Source organism: Peromyscus maniculatus, chromosome 14 (genome assembly GCF_049852395.1).
Source record: "Peromyscus maniculatus bairdii isolate BWxNUB_F1_BW_parent chromosome 14, HU_Pman_BW_mat_3.1, whole genome shotgun sequence".
In the NCBI taxonomy this organism is placed as follows: domain Eukaryota; kingdom Metazoa; phylum Chordata; class Mammalia; order Rodentia; family Cricetidae; genus Peromyscus; species Peromyscus maniculatus.
Genome location: NC_134865.1, coordinates 83,927,775 through 83,941,058, shown reverse-complemented (window position 1 = coordinate 83,941,058; position 13,284 = coordinate 83,927,775). Strand labels below are relative to the sequence as shown.

The 13,284-nt window shown below is 44.9% G+C and overlaps 1 protein-coding gene across 28 annotated transcripts in view; it reads right to left on the bottom strand.

Annotated features, from left to right (window-relative positions):
* Positions 1 to 13,284, bottom strand: part of Klc1 (kinesin light chain 1) — a 55,105-nt gene that overhangs the window by 29,806 nt on the left and 12,015 nt on the right. For all 28 annotated transcript variants that reach the window (XM_016006470.3, XM_016006477.3, XM_016006476.3 and 25 more), the window contains exons 2-4: positions 8,301 to 8,562; positions 1,852 to 2,082; positions 386 to 464 (exon numbers count right to left, since the gene is read on the bottom strand). In XM_016006470.3, the coding sequence (XP_015861956.1) occupies positions 386 to 464; positions 1,852 to 2,082; positions 8,301 to 8,561 (571 nt within the window). In that variant the 5' untranslated portion in view covers position 8,562. The remainder of the gene's footprint in view (positions 1 to 385; positions 465 to 1,851; positions 2,083 to 8,300; positions 8,563 to 13,284) is intronic.

Sequence of the window (13,284 nt, the reverse complement as noted above, 5' to 3'; positions counted from 1 at the left end):
TTCTAGAGGCTCTGCTACTCTCTTCTGACACCAGACACCCACATAGTGCATATATAGACATGCAAATTAAACACTCATACACAGAAAATACATTTTTTAATCTTAGAAAAAAGTCCCAGGGACTGGGCATGGTGGGACATGCCTTTAAATCCCAGCACTCGGGAGGCAGAGGCAGATGGATCTCTATGAGTTCAAGGCCAGCCTGGTCTACAGGGTGAGTCCCAGGCTAACCTGGGCTATCACAGTGAGACCTTGCATAAGTACACAGACAGCAATCCCACAGGCTAAGCACAGGCTCTTCCATCTATGACAAGAATGTCCCCAGAGGGAAAGCAGCAGGGCTGCACAGCATGTCCAGTGGCCCAGCTGCACATGTGCAACTCACTTCCTTGTCCTGGGTCATCTTCGTCATTCGGGAAGAGGTCATCCAGTGGCTCTTTGGCGGAATCAGAGTCTTTGTCCTCCTACGAGAGACCCAGAGCATCCTTCACTCCACAGAACCCACATGCTACCTGGATAGCCTTAACGTAACATTTCTCCTTTCTATTTACTACAGACCTGACAAGACAGCCAGTTTTTGTTTTTGTTCTTATTTATTTATTTATTTATTTATTTTAGAATTAAATGTATGATCATCTGCAGTCTGGTTTAGCTATCAGTTTAGTAAAGAGCAATGACTTTACTAAATATGCCTACCTTGCACAAGGCCTAAGGCTATAGATACCCACCCACCCCCACAAAATAAATGAATGAATGAATGAATGAATGAATGAATGAATAAAAGGAGTAAAGAGGGTTTGCTAGACTAAAACTGAGGAATCTTAACTGCAGGCACAGTGTGTCAAGACAGACCCTGACTACATTTCTAGACCTTAGATTCCTCCACTGTTTTCAGATGAAGTTCTAGCAGAGAAGGAAAGTCTTCTGGAAATCAAAACTGCGCAGACAGGAAGAAGAGGTGCACCTGTTCTCCCCAGAGCAACCGAGGGAGGAACTCCCTGGTCTATGCCTACAGTGGAGTAACTAGGGGTCCCATAGGAGCTAAAATCCTGTCAGCTCACATCGTAACTTCAACAGAGGCCTGCACAGGGCACAAGACAAAACAGTGACAACAGAGTCCGGAGAGCAAACAGCCCGACCAGCTGACACAGGAGCATCACCGTGTGGGTGAGAGCGCCACCTCTGGAAGGACAAACGGGTAAGCAAATCTCACTCTAGAACACCCCACCGGGGATAATGCATCCTCAAAGACACCAAGACCAGGAGAAACAAGCAACTGGGTGTTCAAATGAGAGGCGGCCAGATGGGGCAAGAACCGGGGCCGCAGCTCAGTGGAGAGCAGCTCAGTGGAGAGCAGCTCAGTGGAGAGCAGCGGCTTATCGTGGGCAAGGCCCCAGCTCCATCTCCATCACAAAGCCCAGACACCCACTCAGCTAAGCCAGAGTGCTACTAACAACTCCCCACCAAATGAAAAAAGGGCCAAAGGGGACAACACAGAAGCTCAGGCATACCAACTGCAAAGTGGAGGCCGGCGCTGTCGCCGCAGACCTGAGCACAAACTAAAACCGACCTGTGAGCAGAACTAACAGCAAACTCCCTAATTAGAAGCAAAGACTTACTTTTATTACTCTGTTTTTTCCAGACAGGCTCTTGCTATATAGTTCTGTCTGGCCTGGTACTCACTATGTAGACCAGGCTGGCCTTGAACTTGCAACAATTCTCCTGCCTGTGCCTCCCGAAGTGCTCAGATGACAGGCATGAGTCACGACACCTGGCCAAGACTTGCTTTTAGATTGCCTATTGGCACTTCCTGAGCAGAGCATGGGTACCACACTTGGCAAAGCCACTCACCGAGGGAGAGATGTCATCGTCGTACTTCTTCAGCTGGTTCATGAACTCCAGGTGTTTCTTTTCTTCCTCCAGCTGAGCCACAGACTGCTCACTCTTCTGTAACTTCTGCTGGGTGTTGGCCAGCTCATCACGCAGCCACTGGTTCTCCTGGCACAGGCGACGAACCTGAGCACGTAGCTTCTGTTTCTCTGACTCCACGGCATTCAGGTGATTGGACAGGGCCATCATCACCTGATCAAAAGAGATGTTTCCCTACTGCAGCCTTTGGAGGAGAGCCCCAGGACACACATGTGGGCTAGCAGCTCCAACTCACATTCACAAAATTTTCCCCGGTGCATGTAAACAAGATCTGTCATTTATTTCCCCTTTGACTCTGCACAGTTTACACTGGAGTGTCAGCACCACAAGCTTGGAACATCTGCAAGCCACTTTTCCATAAGAGCACTTCAGTGGACTGGAAATGCACCCGTCTCCTCTTCCGTCCATTCCACTTTCTACGGAGGTCAGCCAGCCTAACTCTGCATGGGCCTGCTTCCACACGAGGGTCCATGCATCTGCTTAGAGTGCAGGCAGGTGAAGGGCCAGAGGTGGAGCTGGGGAGGGCAACATGCAAATCATCCACCACTAAGGAAGGCAAGGGAAGAGTCTCTGGAGCTACCAACTGCTGAAAATGCCAGCACAATCCCAGGCACACTAAGGCAAAACAAGGCAGAGGAAGCCGGGGGCTTTGGCCTTGCCCTCTGCGGGCCATGTATTTGCCTGTTCTGCCATAGCATAGTAACTGGGTAACCATTCCCCCCTAAGTACAAAATATGAAACACCATAAGGCGAGCTTTTTCTTATTTCCTTTAAAAAAAAAAACAAAACAAAAACAAACAATCATCTACCAAGCAAACAAACCAAAAAAAAAAAAAAAAAAAAAAAAAAAAACCAACCATGTTCCTAACACCTTTCAACAACAGAACTTGAGGCTGGCAAGCAGGTAACGGTGCTTGCCACCAAGCCTGATGACCTAAGTCCAATCTCTGGGCCCAACATAGTGGACTCCCATGGATCATTCTCTAACCCACATGTGCATGCCACAGCAAGAATGTGCATGCATGCACAAAATAGGTAAGCATGGCCTAGTGGTATATGTCTTCAAACCCGGCAGAGACAGAGGCAGGCAGATCTCTCTGTATGCTTGAGCCTGATGAATTTCAGTGGCAACAGCTAATGGAGACCTGGTCTGCCAGGCACTTCTCAGCCTGGAAACCATCCAGAATTCATCTAGCTTCCTGTACATGATTTCGGGCTTGAGTCTGAAACAGGTAACCAGGAACTAAGTTTGTGTATCCTGGATGTATTTAACAGATGTTGGTCCTTTAAACTCTTCGAGATCTGCTGCATATGACATTTAAAATGTTTAAGTTTTCTGCAGTGAACTGTAACCATTCCTGGCAGTGTCCCCTTTGAGGTCTCCAAGAAGATGATGAGGCCCTGCAACAATGATGTCACCAGGACTATGACAAGGCCACTAAGCTGACAAACACCACCCAAAGATCAGCTCTGGACTACAAACTGCCCAGGACAATTTCAAGGCAGTTAGCTAAGATCCAGCCTCATAGACTGCTCCAGCCAGGACTTCAGAGAAGCCCTGCACTTTCCTACCACACTGAGACTGGACAAGAGCCAGTTCTCCCGGGATTTGGCCATTATCTCAATTGTCTCGGGTCCCCAAAGATGTTGTTGTCTCCAGACAACAGGAAGGAATTTTTTTTTTCTGAATTGGCTACAGGAAATAATTTTAAGAATACAATGCCCACATTTCCAAGAGGTTTTTGGTCATTTGGTGGATTATGGATGTTTATCATCATTTGCGGGGGTGGGTGCAAGTTGGTAATGGTCATGGTCAGGAAGGAAACTAAGCAAAGGAGGTTAGATTAAGGGAGCTCTTTCTAAAAAAGATGAAAAAAAGGGGGGGGGGGGTAGCCGGGCGGTGATGGTGTACACCTTTAATCCCAGCACTCAGGAAGCAGAGGCCAGCCTGGTCTACAGAGTGAGTTCCAGGACAGGCTCCAAAGCTACACAGAGAAACCCTGTCTCAAAAAAAAAAAAAAGGGGGGGGGAGGGGAGGCGGGGATATATAAGAATGATAGTATGAGCCGGGCGGTGGTGGCGCACACCTTTAATCCCAGCACTCGGGAGGCAGAGCCAGGCGGATCTCTGTGAGTTCGAGGCCAGCCTGGGCTACCAAGTGAGCTCCAGGAAAGGTGCAAAGCTACGCAGAGAAACCCTGTCTCGAAAAACCAAAAAAAAAAAAAAAAAAAAAAAAAAAAGAGATTTTTTTGTGTACTGATACAAATTTAATGTTATTTTTGTTATAACATACTATATATATGTTTCTACTCTTGTTTAAGGTATTGCAGCTCATTTAAAATGTAATGTAAAGTTTGTAGTACTTGAAAGCTATTATTACAAACTATTTAGGATAATAAAGAAATGCAAGTTAATAGTCATCAATAACAATCAAAGTTATAGTTATGTTAGGTATGTTTTCAAGGTCAAACAGAGATATATTTTAGATAGATAGATGGTCTTCAAACACTCCAGAGACCTACAGAATACTGCATTTAAGATGTTTTAATAACATAAGGCTTTTCATGACAGTGAGATACATCTGCTCCTGGCAGCACCAATCTACTTCAGAGATGATGATGAGCACTGAAAAACCTTCATGTGGAGTTTGCTTTCATTTGTGGCAAAGTTAGCCACTGGGCAAGAAACTGCCCTTGCCTTGACTGCTGACAGCGTGCCGTCTAAATTAGACAAACAGGACACAAAAGGCGACTGCTGAACTTTGCCAAGACAAGGCAGGACAGTCCTTCAAAATTTCTGATTCACAGAAAAGTCTGTCAGATATTCTAGGCCTGTAGGCTGAAGATAGATGCCTAATATTGTAGATGAACTTGAGGTGACATCTAGGCAGCCAGCTGTCTCTGTCATTTCTACAGTTTTGGAAACTGTTTGCTCTGCACTTCCTGTTTACTCAGGCAATATCTTATCCACCTCGAGTCTCTGATGGAGTTGAAGACTAGTTAGAGTTTTATAGGTTTTCTTTGTTACCAAATTCAGAAAAGAAATGTACAAAAGAGGGCTGGAGAGATGGCTCAGAGGTTAAGAGCACTGACTGCTCTTCCAGAGGTCCTGAATTCAATTCCCAGCAACCACATGATAGCTCACAACCATCTGTAATGAGTTCTGGTGCCCTCTTCTGGCCTGCAGGTCATACATGATGTATACATAATAAATAAATAAATCTTTAAAAAAAAAAAAAGTAAAAAAAAAAAAGAAATGTACAAAAAAGATGTAAAGTTTATAAGGTTGAGAGACATAACAGCTCAAGTTGTTTATCTAAGAAAATGTTTTAAGGTCTAAAATGATATTTTTAGGTTGGTAATACAAGTTATGATAGAAAGTGATTTAGGTATAAAACTTTGGACTCATCAAGATAGGATAGATAATAGAGTAATTTCTCCAAACTTGCCAAATACAAATGGACTGGACATTGTAAACGTAATTCTTACCTGATAATTGTTCTTATTGTATATAGTTTTACTATTTTAAAGTTAAAACCTTTTTATTTAGACAAAAAGGGAGAAATGTTGAGGAATATTTGGTTGCACTGTGACACTCCAAGATTGTTAATAAAGTTAAACCTTGAATCGAGGGGCACAGTCTACAACTAGCTGACCAGAATTAGCCATAGAGATTTCAGAGGGCACAGATAGAGGAACAGGGAGAGACAGGGAGAGGCTTAGAGAGATTTGTGGTCTTTCCGACATGGGAAGGTGGAGAGGGAGGGTCAGCCAATCATTCCTCTGCTGCTCTCTTGATCTATCAGGTTTGTGCCTCAGTATCTGACTCCTGAGTGTGGTGATATATCTTGTACCCTAATAAAATTTTCCTGAAGATCAGAGAACAAAACAAACTCCTAGATTAAACATAGATGCCAGGCAATGGTGGCACACACCTTTAATCTCAGCACTCGGGAGGCAGAGATCCGTCTGGATCTCTGTGAGTTAGTTCAAAGCCACCATGGACTATATGAGATTGATTCAGTCTAGGAGAGAAACAGAGCCAGGCAGTGGTGGCACACACCTTTAATCCCAGTACTTGGGAATCACACACCTTTACTCCCAGCACTGGGAAGGAAGTGATATGGCTGGGCGGAGAAAGGTACATAAGGCGTGAGGAGACAGGAACTAAGGCTTTTTGGCTGAGCCCTTTTCTGCTGGAGCCCTTTTGGCTAGAGCCTTTACAGCTAGAAGATTTTTTGGATGGAAACCCTTTTGGTAAGATTGCCATTTTTGCCGGGCGGTGGTGGCACACGCCTTTAATCCCAGCACTCGGGAGGCAGAGCCAGGCGGATCTCTGTGAGTTTGAGGCCAGCCTGGGCTACCAAGTGAGTTCCAGGAAAGGCGCAAAGATACACAGAGAAACCCTGTCTCGAAAAAAAAAAAAAAAAAAAAGATTGCCATTTTTAATTATGTTAATCCTACCTATCCATGAGCATGGGAGATCCTTCCATTTTCTGATATCTTCTTCAGTTTCTTTATTTAGAGATTTAAAGTTCTTATCAAAAAGGTCCTTCACTTGTTTAGTTAGTGTTATCCCAAGGTACTTTATATTATTTGTGGCTACTGTAAAGGGTGATGTTTCTCTGACTTCTTTCTCAGCCCTTTTATCATTTGTGTATAGGAGAGCTACTGATTTTTTTGAGTTGATCTTGTATCCTGCCACTTTACTAAAGGAGTTTATCAGCTGTAGGAGTTCCCTGGTAGAGTTTTTGGGGTCACTTATGTATACTATCATATCATCTGCAAATAGTGAAAGTTTGACTTCTTCCTTTCCAGTTTGTATCCCTTTGATCTCCTTATGTTGTCTTATTGTTCTAGCTAGAACTTCAAGTACTATATTGAATAAATATGGGGAGAGTGGACAGCCTTGTCTTGTTCCTGATTTTAGTAGAATTGCTTTGAGTTTCTCTCCATTTAATTTGATGGTGGCTGTTGGCTTGCTGTATATTGCCTTTATTATGTTTAGGAATGTTCCTTGTATTCCTGATCTCTCTAAGACCTTTATCATGAAGGGGTGATGGATCTTGCCAAAGGCTTTTTCAGCATCTAATGAGATGATCACGTGGTTTTTTCCTTTCAGTTTGTTTATATGGTGTATTACATTGACAGATTTTCGTATGTTGAACCATCCTTGTCTCCCTGGGATGAAACCTACTTGGTCATGATGGATAATTTTTCTGATGTATTCTTGGATTCAGTTTGCCAATGTTTTGTTGAGTATTTTTGCATCAATGTTCATGAGGGAGATTGGTCTGTAATTCTCTTTCTTTGTTGCATCCTTGTGTGGTTTGGGTATCAGGGTAACTGTAGCCTCATAAAAAGAGTTTAGTAGTGTTCCTTCTATTTCTATTGTGTGGAACAATTTGAAGAGTATTGGAATTAGTTCTTTGAAATTCTGGTAGAATTCTGCACTGAAACCATCTGGTCCTGGACTTTTTTTGGTTGGGAGACTTTTGATGACTGTTTCTATTTCTTTAGGGGTTATTGGTCTATTTAAATGGCTTATCTGGTCTTGATTTAACTTTGGTATGTGGTATCTATCCAGAAAATTGTCCATTTCTTTCAGATTTTCCAATTTTGTGGCGTACACAGGTTTTTGAAGTATGATCTGATGATTCTCTGGATTTCCTCGTTGTCTGTTGTTATGTCTCCCTTTTCATTTCTGATTTTGTTAATTTGGGGCTCTCTCTTTGCCTTTTGGTTAATTTGGCTAGGGGTTTATCTATCTTGTTGATTTTTTCAAAGAACCAACTCTTTGTTTCATTGATTTTTTGTATTGTTCTCTTGGTTCCTATTTCGTTGACTTCAGCCTGGGAACCCTTTCCAGCTGGACCCCTTTCCACTGAGGACTCGGAGGGTCCGTAGGGTTGGTGAGGTGAGAAGTACCTGTGGCTTGTCCCTTTGTCTCTGATCTGTCAGCATTTACCCGAATATCTGGCTCTGGGTTTTTACTATAAGACCATTTTAGATTTTGTGTAACACCTGAGTTTTTACTAATAATAGAACAATTTAGGTAAACTCTTCACTAGGTGGTGACTTTCTTTATCAAAGACAAAACTGGTGATCCTGAAGTCTGTCCCCTGTTCATTCACAAACTGCACAAGCAGAGCACTAAGGAAGAAGCCATGCCCCAGTGCACTGAATTTGAACCAGGTTTCCTGTCAGGGCCACAAGTCCTCAGGGGGACATGCATGCTTCCACTGTCCTCATCTCTAGGTCAGAGTTGTTCAGACACTCAAAGCAATATGGCCCTGGGTTGCTGTGTGCTGACTGGGTACTGGTCCACCCTACTCTCTAAGCCCATTCACAACTAAGTGTCCCGACTGGTACCTGCGCCTCACTCAGGCCAAGCTCCAGCATCTCCAAGGACTTGCGGATCATGCTGGATTTCTCCTCCACCAGGTTGCTCTCATCGTCCTTCTTCAAGCACTTCAGTGTCTCCAGCAAACTCTGCAGGATGGAATTGTGCTCATTCTTCAGGGCTTCCAGCCCCTGAATCACCTGCTTTGTCTTAGAAATGATTTCATCCTGCGTCAGCTTTTCCAACTTCTCTTCCTTTATGTACACCATTGTGGACATGTTGTCATACATTCTAGAAAGGAGGAAAAAGGCAGACAGTTCATTATAGTCTGTGTTGATGTTACAACCTTAAACAGCCAACAGTGACAATTATAAATCATGTTTCACAGAGCTGGAGAGATGGCTCAGGGTTAAGAGCACTTGCTCTTAAAGAGGACCTGAGTTCAGTTCCCAGCACCACATGGCAGCTCACAACCATCTGTAGCTCCAATTCTAGGGGATTCAACGCCCTCTTCTGGCATCTGTAGGCACTGTACACACACACACACACACACACACACACACAGGCAAATAGCAATACACATAAAATAAAATAAGTAGATCTTTTAAAACTGTAAGCCAGTGGCAAGCAGCAGAGTCAGGCAGATCTCTGAGTACAAGGCCAGCCTGGTCTACAGAGTGAGTTCCAGGACAGCCAGGGCTACACAGAGAAACCCTGGGGAGGGGGGCATGGGACGACACTTAAAATTTTTAAATTATATTTTACATATGAAAATTAAAAATGAGGTTGTAGCTTTCGTCTTGAATATTCTATGATGTAATGACTTCCTTCGCAGACTTAAATTATTCTGGTTTACATCTGAATGATTTTTATAGGAGAATTAACAGTAACTAAAATTCATGCCAAATGTAAAGTTGCAACAGTGGACATGCCTTCTGAATGTTGACAAGCTTTATTTCCACAATGAGCTCGGACCTCCCTAGGCTCAGGCTGCACATCAAAGTCAAGCCAATGCCTTGAGTTTCATCCCCCAGTGTACACACACACACACACACACACACACACACACACACACACACACACACGAGGGAGAAGGGCAGACAGACAGACAGACAAGGAGAGCAGACAGACAGACAGACACACAGACATACATGGGGGGCAAACACACACACATAGACACAAATGGGCAAGACAGACACACACAGATACACATTGGGGGGGCAGACACACACACGGGGGGGGGGGGGGTCCGGGGCAGGCAGACAGACAGGGAGAGAGACAGGAGAGGGTGAGGGGAAGCAGGGAGAAAAAGAATTCCAAAGAATCCAAATATGTTTGGAGGCTATAGCTTTCCTAGAAATGAGACAGGGTGGTGGCAGGACATGGGCTGTGACCCTAGGGAGACAGGCACAGCCCTCCTGAGACTCAGCAGTCGGCAGACTCACTTGTGGAGCTGTTAGGAGCATGGCCTCAGAGACACCAGACACAGGAGTTCCTCAGTAATCAGACCCATCTCCCAGCCAGGAAAAGGAGCTGGGCACGTCCGGGAAGAGCTGGGCACATCCGGGAAGCAGCAGCCTCTTTGGCAGACACACTTCCCACAACTGGACTCGCTACTTTGGAGTCCTTTCCTTGCCAGGCTGCTCTCAAGTTTATTAGACAGCCATTTTTTCCTACAGGAAATGTCTCCTTGTAAACTGTACCCACTGAGCTGATTTCACCCTTCTCAAATATACAATGGAGACATGGTGGGTCGGTCACACCTGTAACCTAGCACACCAGAGGCTGAGGCAAGTCACAAGGTTACTGTGACTCTCAGGCCAGCCTGAACTACACAGAGTTTTGACTTTGTCTCAATGAACCACAAGTCATTAATTAAAATAAAATGAACATGAAATGTCTTCTGCTTAACACACATGACACGTCAAATACTATTCTGCAGGGACAGGGTTCTCCAAGGTTCTGATTTTGCAAGCTCTTCGCTCACAGGACCCCCAGGCACACCTTAGTCAGACCACTTTTGTGTTTCATCCCAGTCACCACGGTATAAATACAGACACACGTGTCACTGCAGAGAAAGAGATAGTGGCGTTTGTACTCAGATGCCCATCTCTCCATTCCTAAGCTAAGTAAGCTGCTAGAAGCACTGCTAAGGCAAGCTAGCTGTCTACTAGGAAACATAAAGGTAACACTCCACCCTCAATACCCACGAAAATTAGTTCCAGAGTGATGAGGGAATTAAATGTGGGGATTTTGTGTTTCTAGTGTTGAAAACAGAATCTGGGGCCTTGTACATCCTTGGTAAACACCCCCCACACACACTAAATACATTGTGTTGTTTAATTTTCTGAGACATGGTCAGACCCTTCCTGGAACACCCCTGCCCTCGGACTGGCATTACAAGCATGCACCACTTCGCTCAGGTTATGCAGGGCTGCAATGTTGGGAACCAAACCCAGGGCTGCGTGTGCTCTCTACCAACTGAAATACACATCCAGATCAAAGATGTCTTCTTAGCTTCATGCTCACTTCCTGACTGGAGATACCTCAAAGGCAACTCCTCAGGCTGCATCCAGCAGCTTTCAGCTGCATCCTTCACTCCTCCTGACGTGTCCTTTCGGGGCTCAGCCAGGACCTTGTAAAGCACAACTGAGGTCAGTGGATCCACAATAAAATGTTGGTCCTGGGGGCTGGAAATCGTGTGGTTGGTAGTGCTAGCCTAGTAAACACAAAGTCTCGATCCTAGAGTTGCCCAAACAGGATATGGGGTTAATTCCAACACTTGGGAGGTGGAGGCAAGGGAGTATGAAGTTCAAGGTCATCTTTGGCTACATAGCAAAGCTAGTCTGGGCTACATGAGCCTCTGTCTCACCCATAGTTAAAAGCACCTGTTCATGCAGAGGACTTGTGTTCAGTTCTACAAGATGGCTTATAACCAACCATCTCTATCTAAGTCCAGTTCCATGGAATCCAACACCCTCTGCTGGCCTCCACTGGCATTGCATATTCATACACATAAAACAAAATGAATCTTCAAAAGTTAAAATACACACTGGGCAGTGGTGGCGCACGCCTTTAATCCCAGCACTCGGGAGGCAGAGCCAGGTGGATCTCTGTGAGTTCGAGGCCAGCCTGGACTACCAAGTGAGTTCCAGGAAAGGCGAAAAGCTACACAGAGAAACCCTGTCTCGAAAAACAAAAACAAACAAACAAAAAGTTAAAATACAGACCTACAAGGTTTCCAGTAGAACCCAACTACAAAGCCATCTGTAGTACCAGTGCCTTTTAGCCCTGGCTCAGCCAGCCAGAGAGTTCTTGTCCTCAACAGTCAAGGCCAGCAGCCATGAGCAGTTGAAAAATAGATCTCTACCTCAGTTCAGTCCCTTAAGATTAAGGGATGGAGGCTAATGCCATGCAAGTCTGATGACCTGAAGTTTGATCGCTGAAGCACAGGGTGAAAAGAACCAACTCCCAGAATCTGCCCTCTTATCTGCACATTCACTATTCACAACATGGCATGCATACACTTGTTCCACATAAACACACAGGCATGCATGCATGCTCGTACACACACACAAATAAAAAGATTAAGGCATGGAAATCCAACAGGGGAAACAAGGTAGGGCAGACAGGCAGAGGGGGAGGGCAAATAATAGTGACAAAGGCTGGCAAACCACAGAACTACACACAGCAGGGCAGCGGCAGCCACTCAGACGATAAAATCAAAATCACCCGGAATGGCGGGGTGGGTGGGGATGTGGAGGGATATGGAGGAATGAATGGCTTAGCAGCAAAAAGCACTGGTTAGTCTCCCAGGAGACCTGAGTTCGATTCCAAGCACTAACACGGCAATTCACAACTGTCTTTAACTCCAGTCTTGGAGAATCTGACACCCTCTTCTGGTCTCTGCAAGCACCGTACATGTGTGATGCACAGTCATACACCCTCTCCTGGCCTCTGCAAGCACTGTACATGTGGTATACAGACATACACAATGGAAAATTCATACACATAAAATAAAGGTTACAAAAAATTTAAATAAAACATTTTTTTTTTTTTTTTTGGTTTTTCGAGACAGGGTTTCTCTGTGTAGCTTTGCACCTTTCCTGGGACTCACTTGGTAGCCCAGGCTGGCCTCGAACTCACTAAATAAAACATTTTTTAAAACAGATCACCCAGCTGGGCATGGTAGCGCACGCCTTTAACCCCAGCATTCAGGAGGCAGAGGCAGGAGGATAGCTGAGTTGGAGGCCAGCCTGGGCTACAAAGGGAGTTCTAGGACAGCCAGGGCTACAGAGAGAAATTGTTTGGGGGGGGGGGGGGCGTCACCCAAAACACGCTAAAGCCAACATGGCAGAGTCTGCTTCACCAGCTCTACTCTGCTGCACTGGGACATCTCCACATCATCAACCACATGGGCAGACTGTCTCCTACCATCGCCTAAGTGAGGCCATTACAGGCCTGTCTTTTTCTGGGGTGACCCCAACCCATTCCTGGGATCCCTGCTTGCATATCCTTTAACTCAAGATCTTGTCTTCCATTAAATGAGCTTCCAAGACCCCAATGATGAACCCTCTCTGAAGAAGCCCACAGCTACCCTCGGGTATGTCTTACTTCCCTTTTCTTGTTTTATTTTATTTCACGTATATGGGTATTTTGTCTCTATTATGTCTGTGTACCACATACATGCCACACCCTTGGAGGCCAGAAAAGGGTAGCTAATCCCCTAGAACTGGATGTTTGCCACAGTGGTTGTTTGCCACAGTGGGGTACTCGGAATCGAACCAGGGTCCTCTGGAAAAGCCGCAGTGCTCTAACCACTGAACCACCTCTCCAGTCCTCACTACTCTTCTAAGTGTGTCTCCCTCAATCCCTAAACCTACAGAAAAGCCTTTTTCTTTGAACTTTGCTTCTTTAAAAAAAATTTTTTTCTTGAAAAAAGCCTAAAATAGAGAAACTGCACATACTTCTGAGGACACATGATTGTTGTTTTGTCACACTTTATTTGTTTTG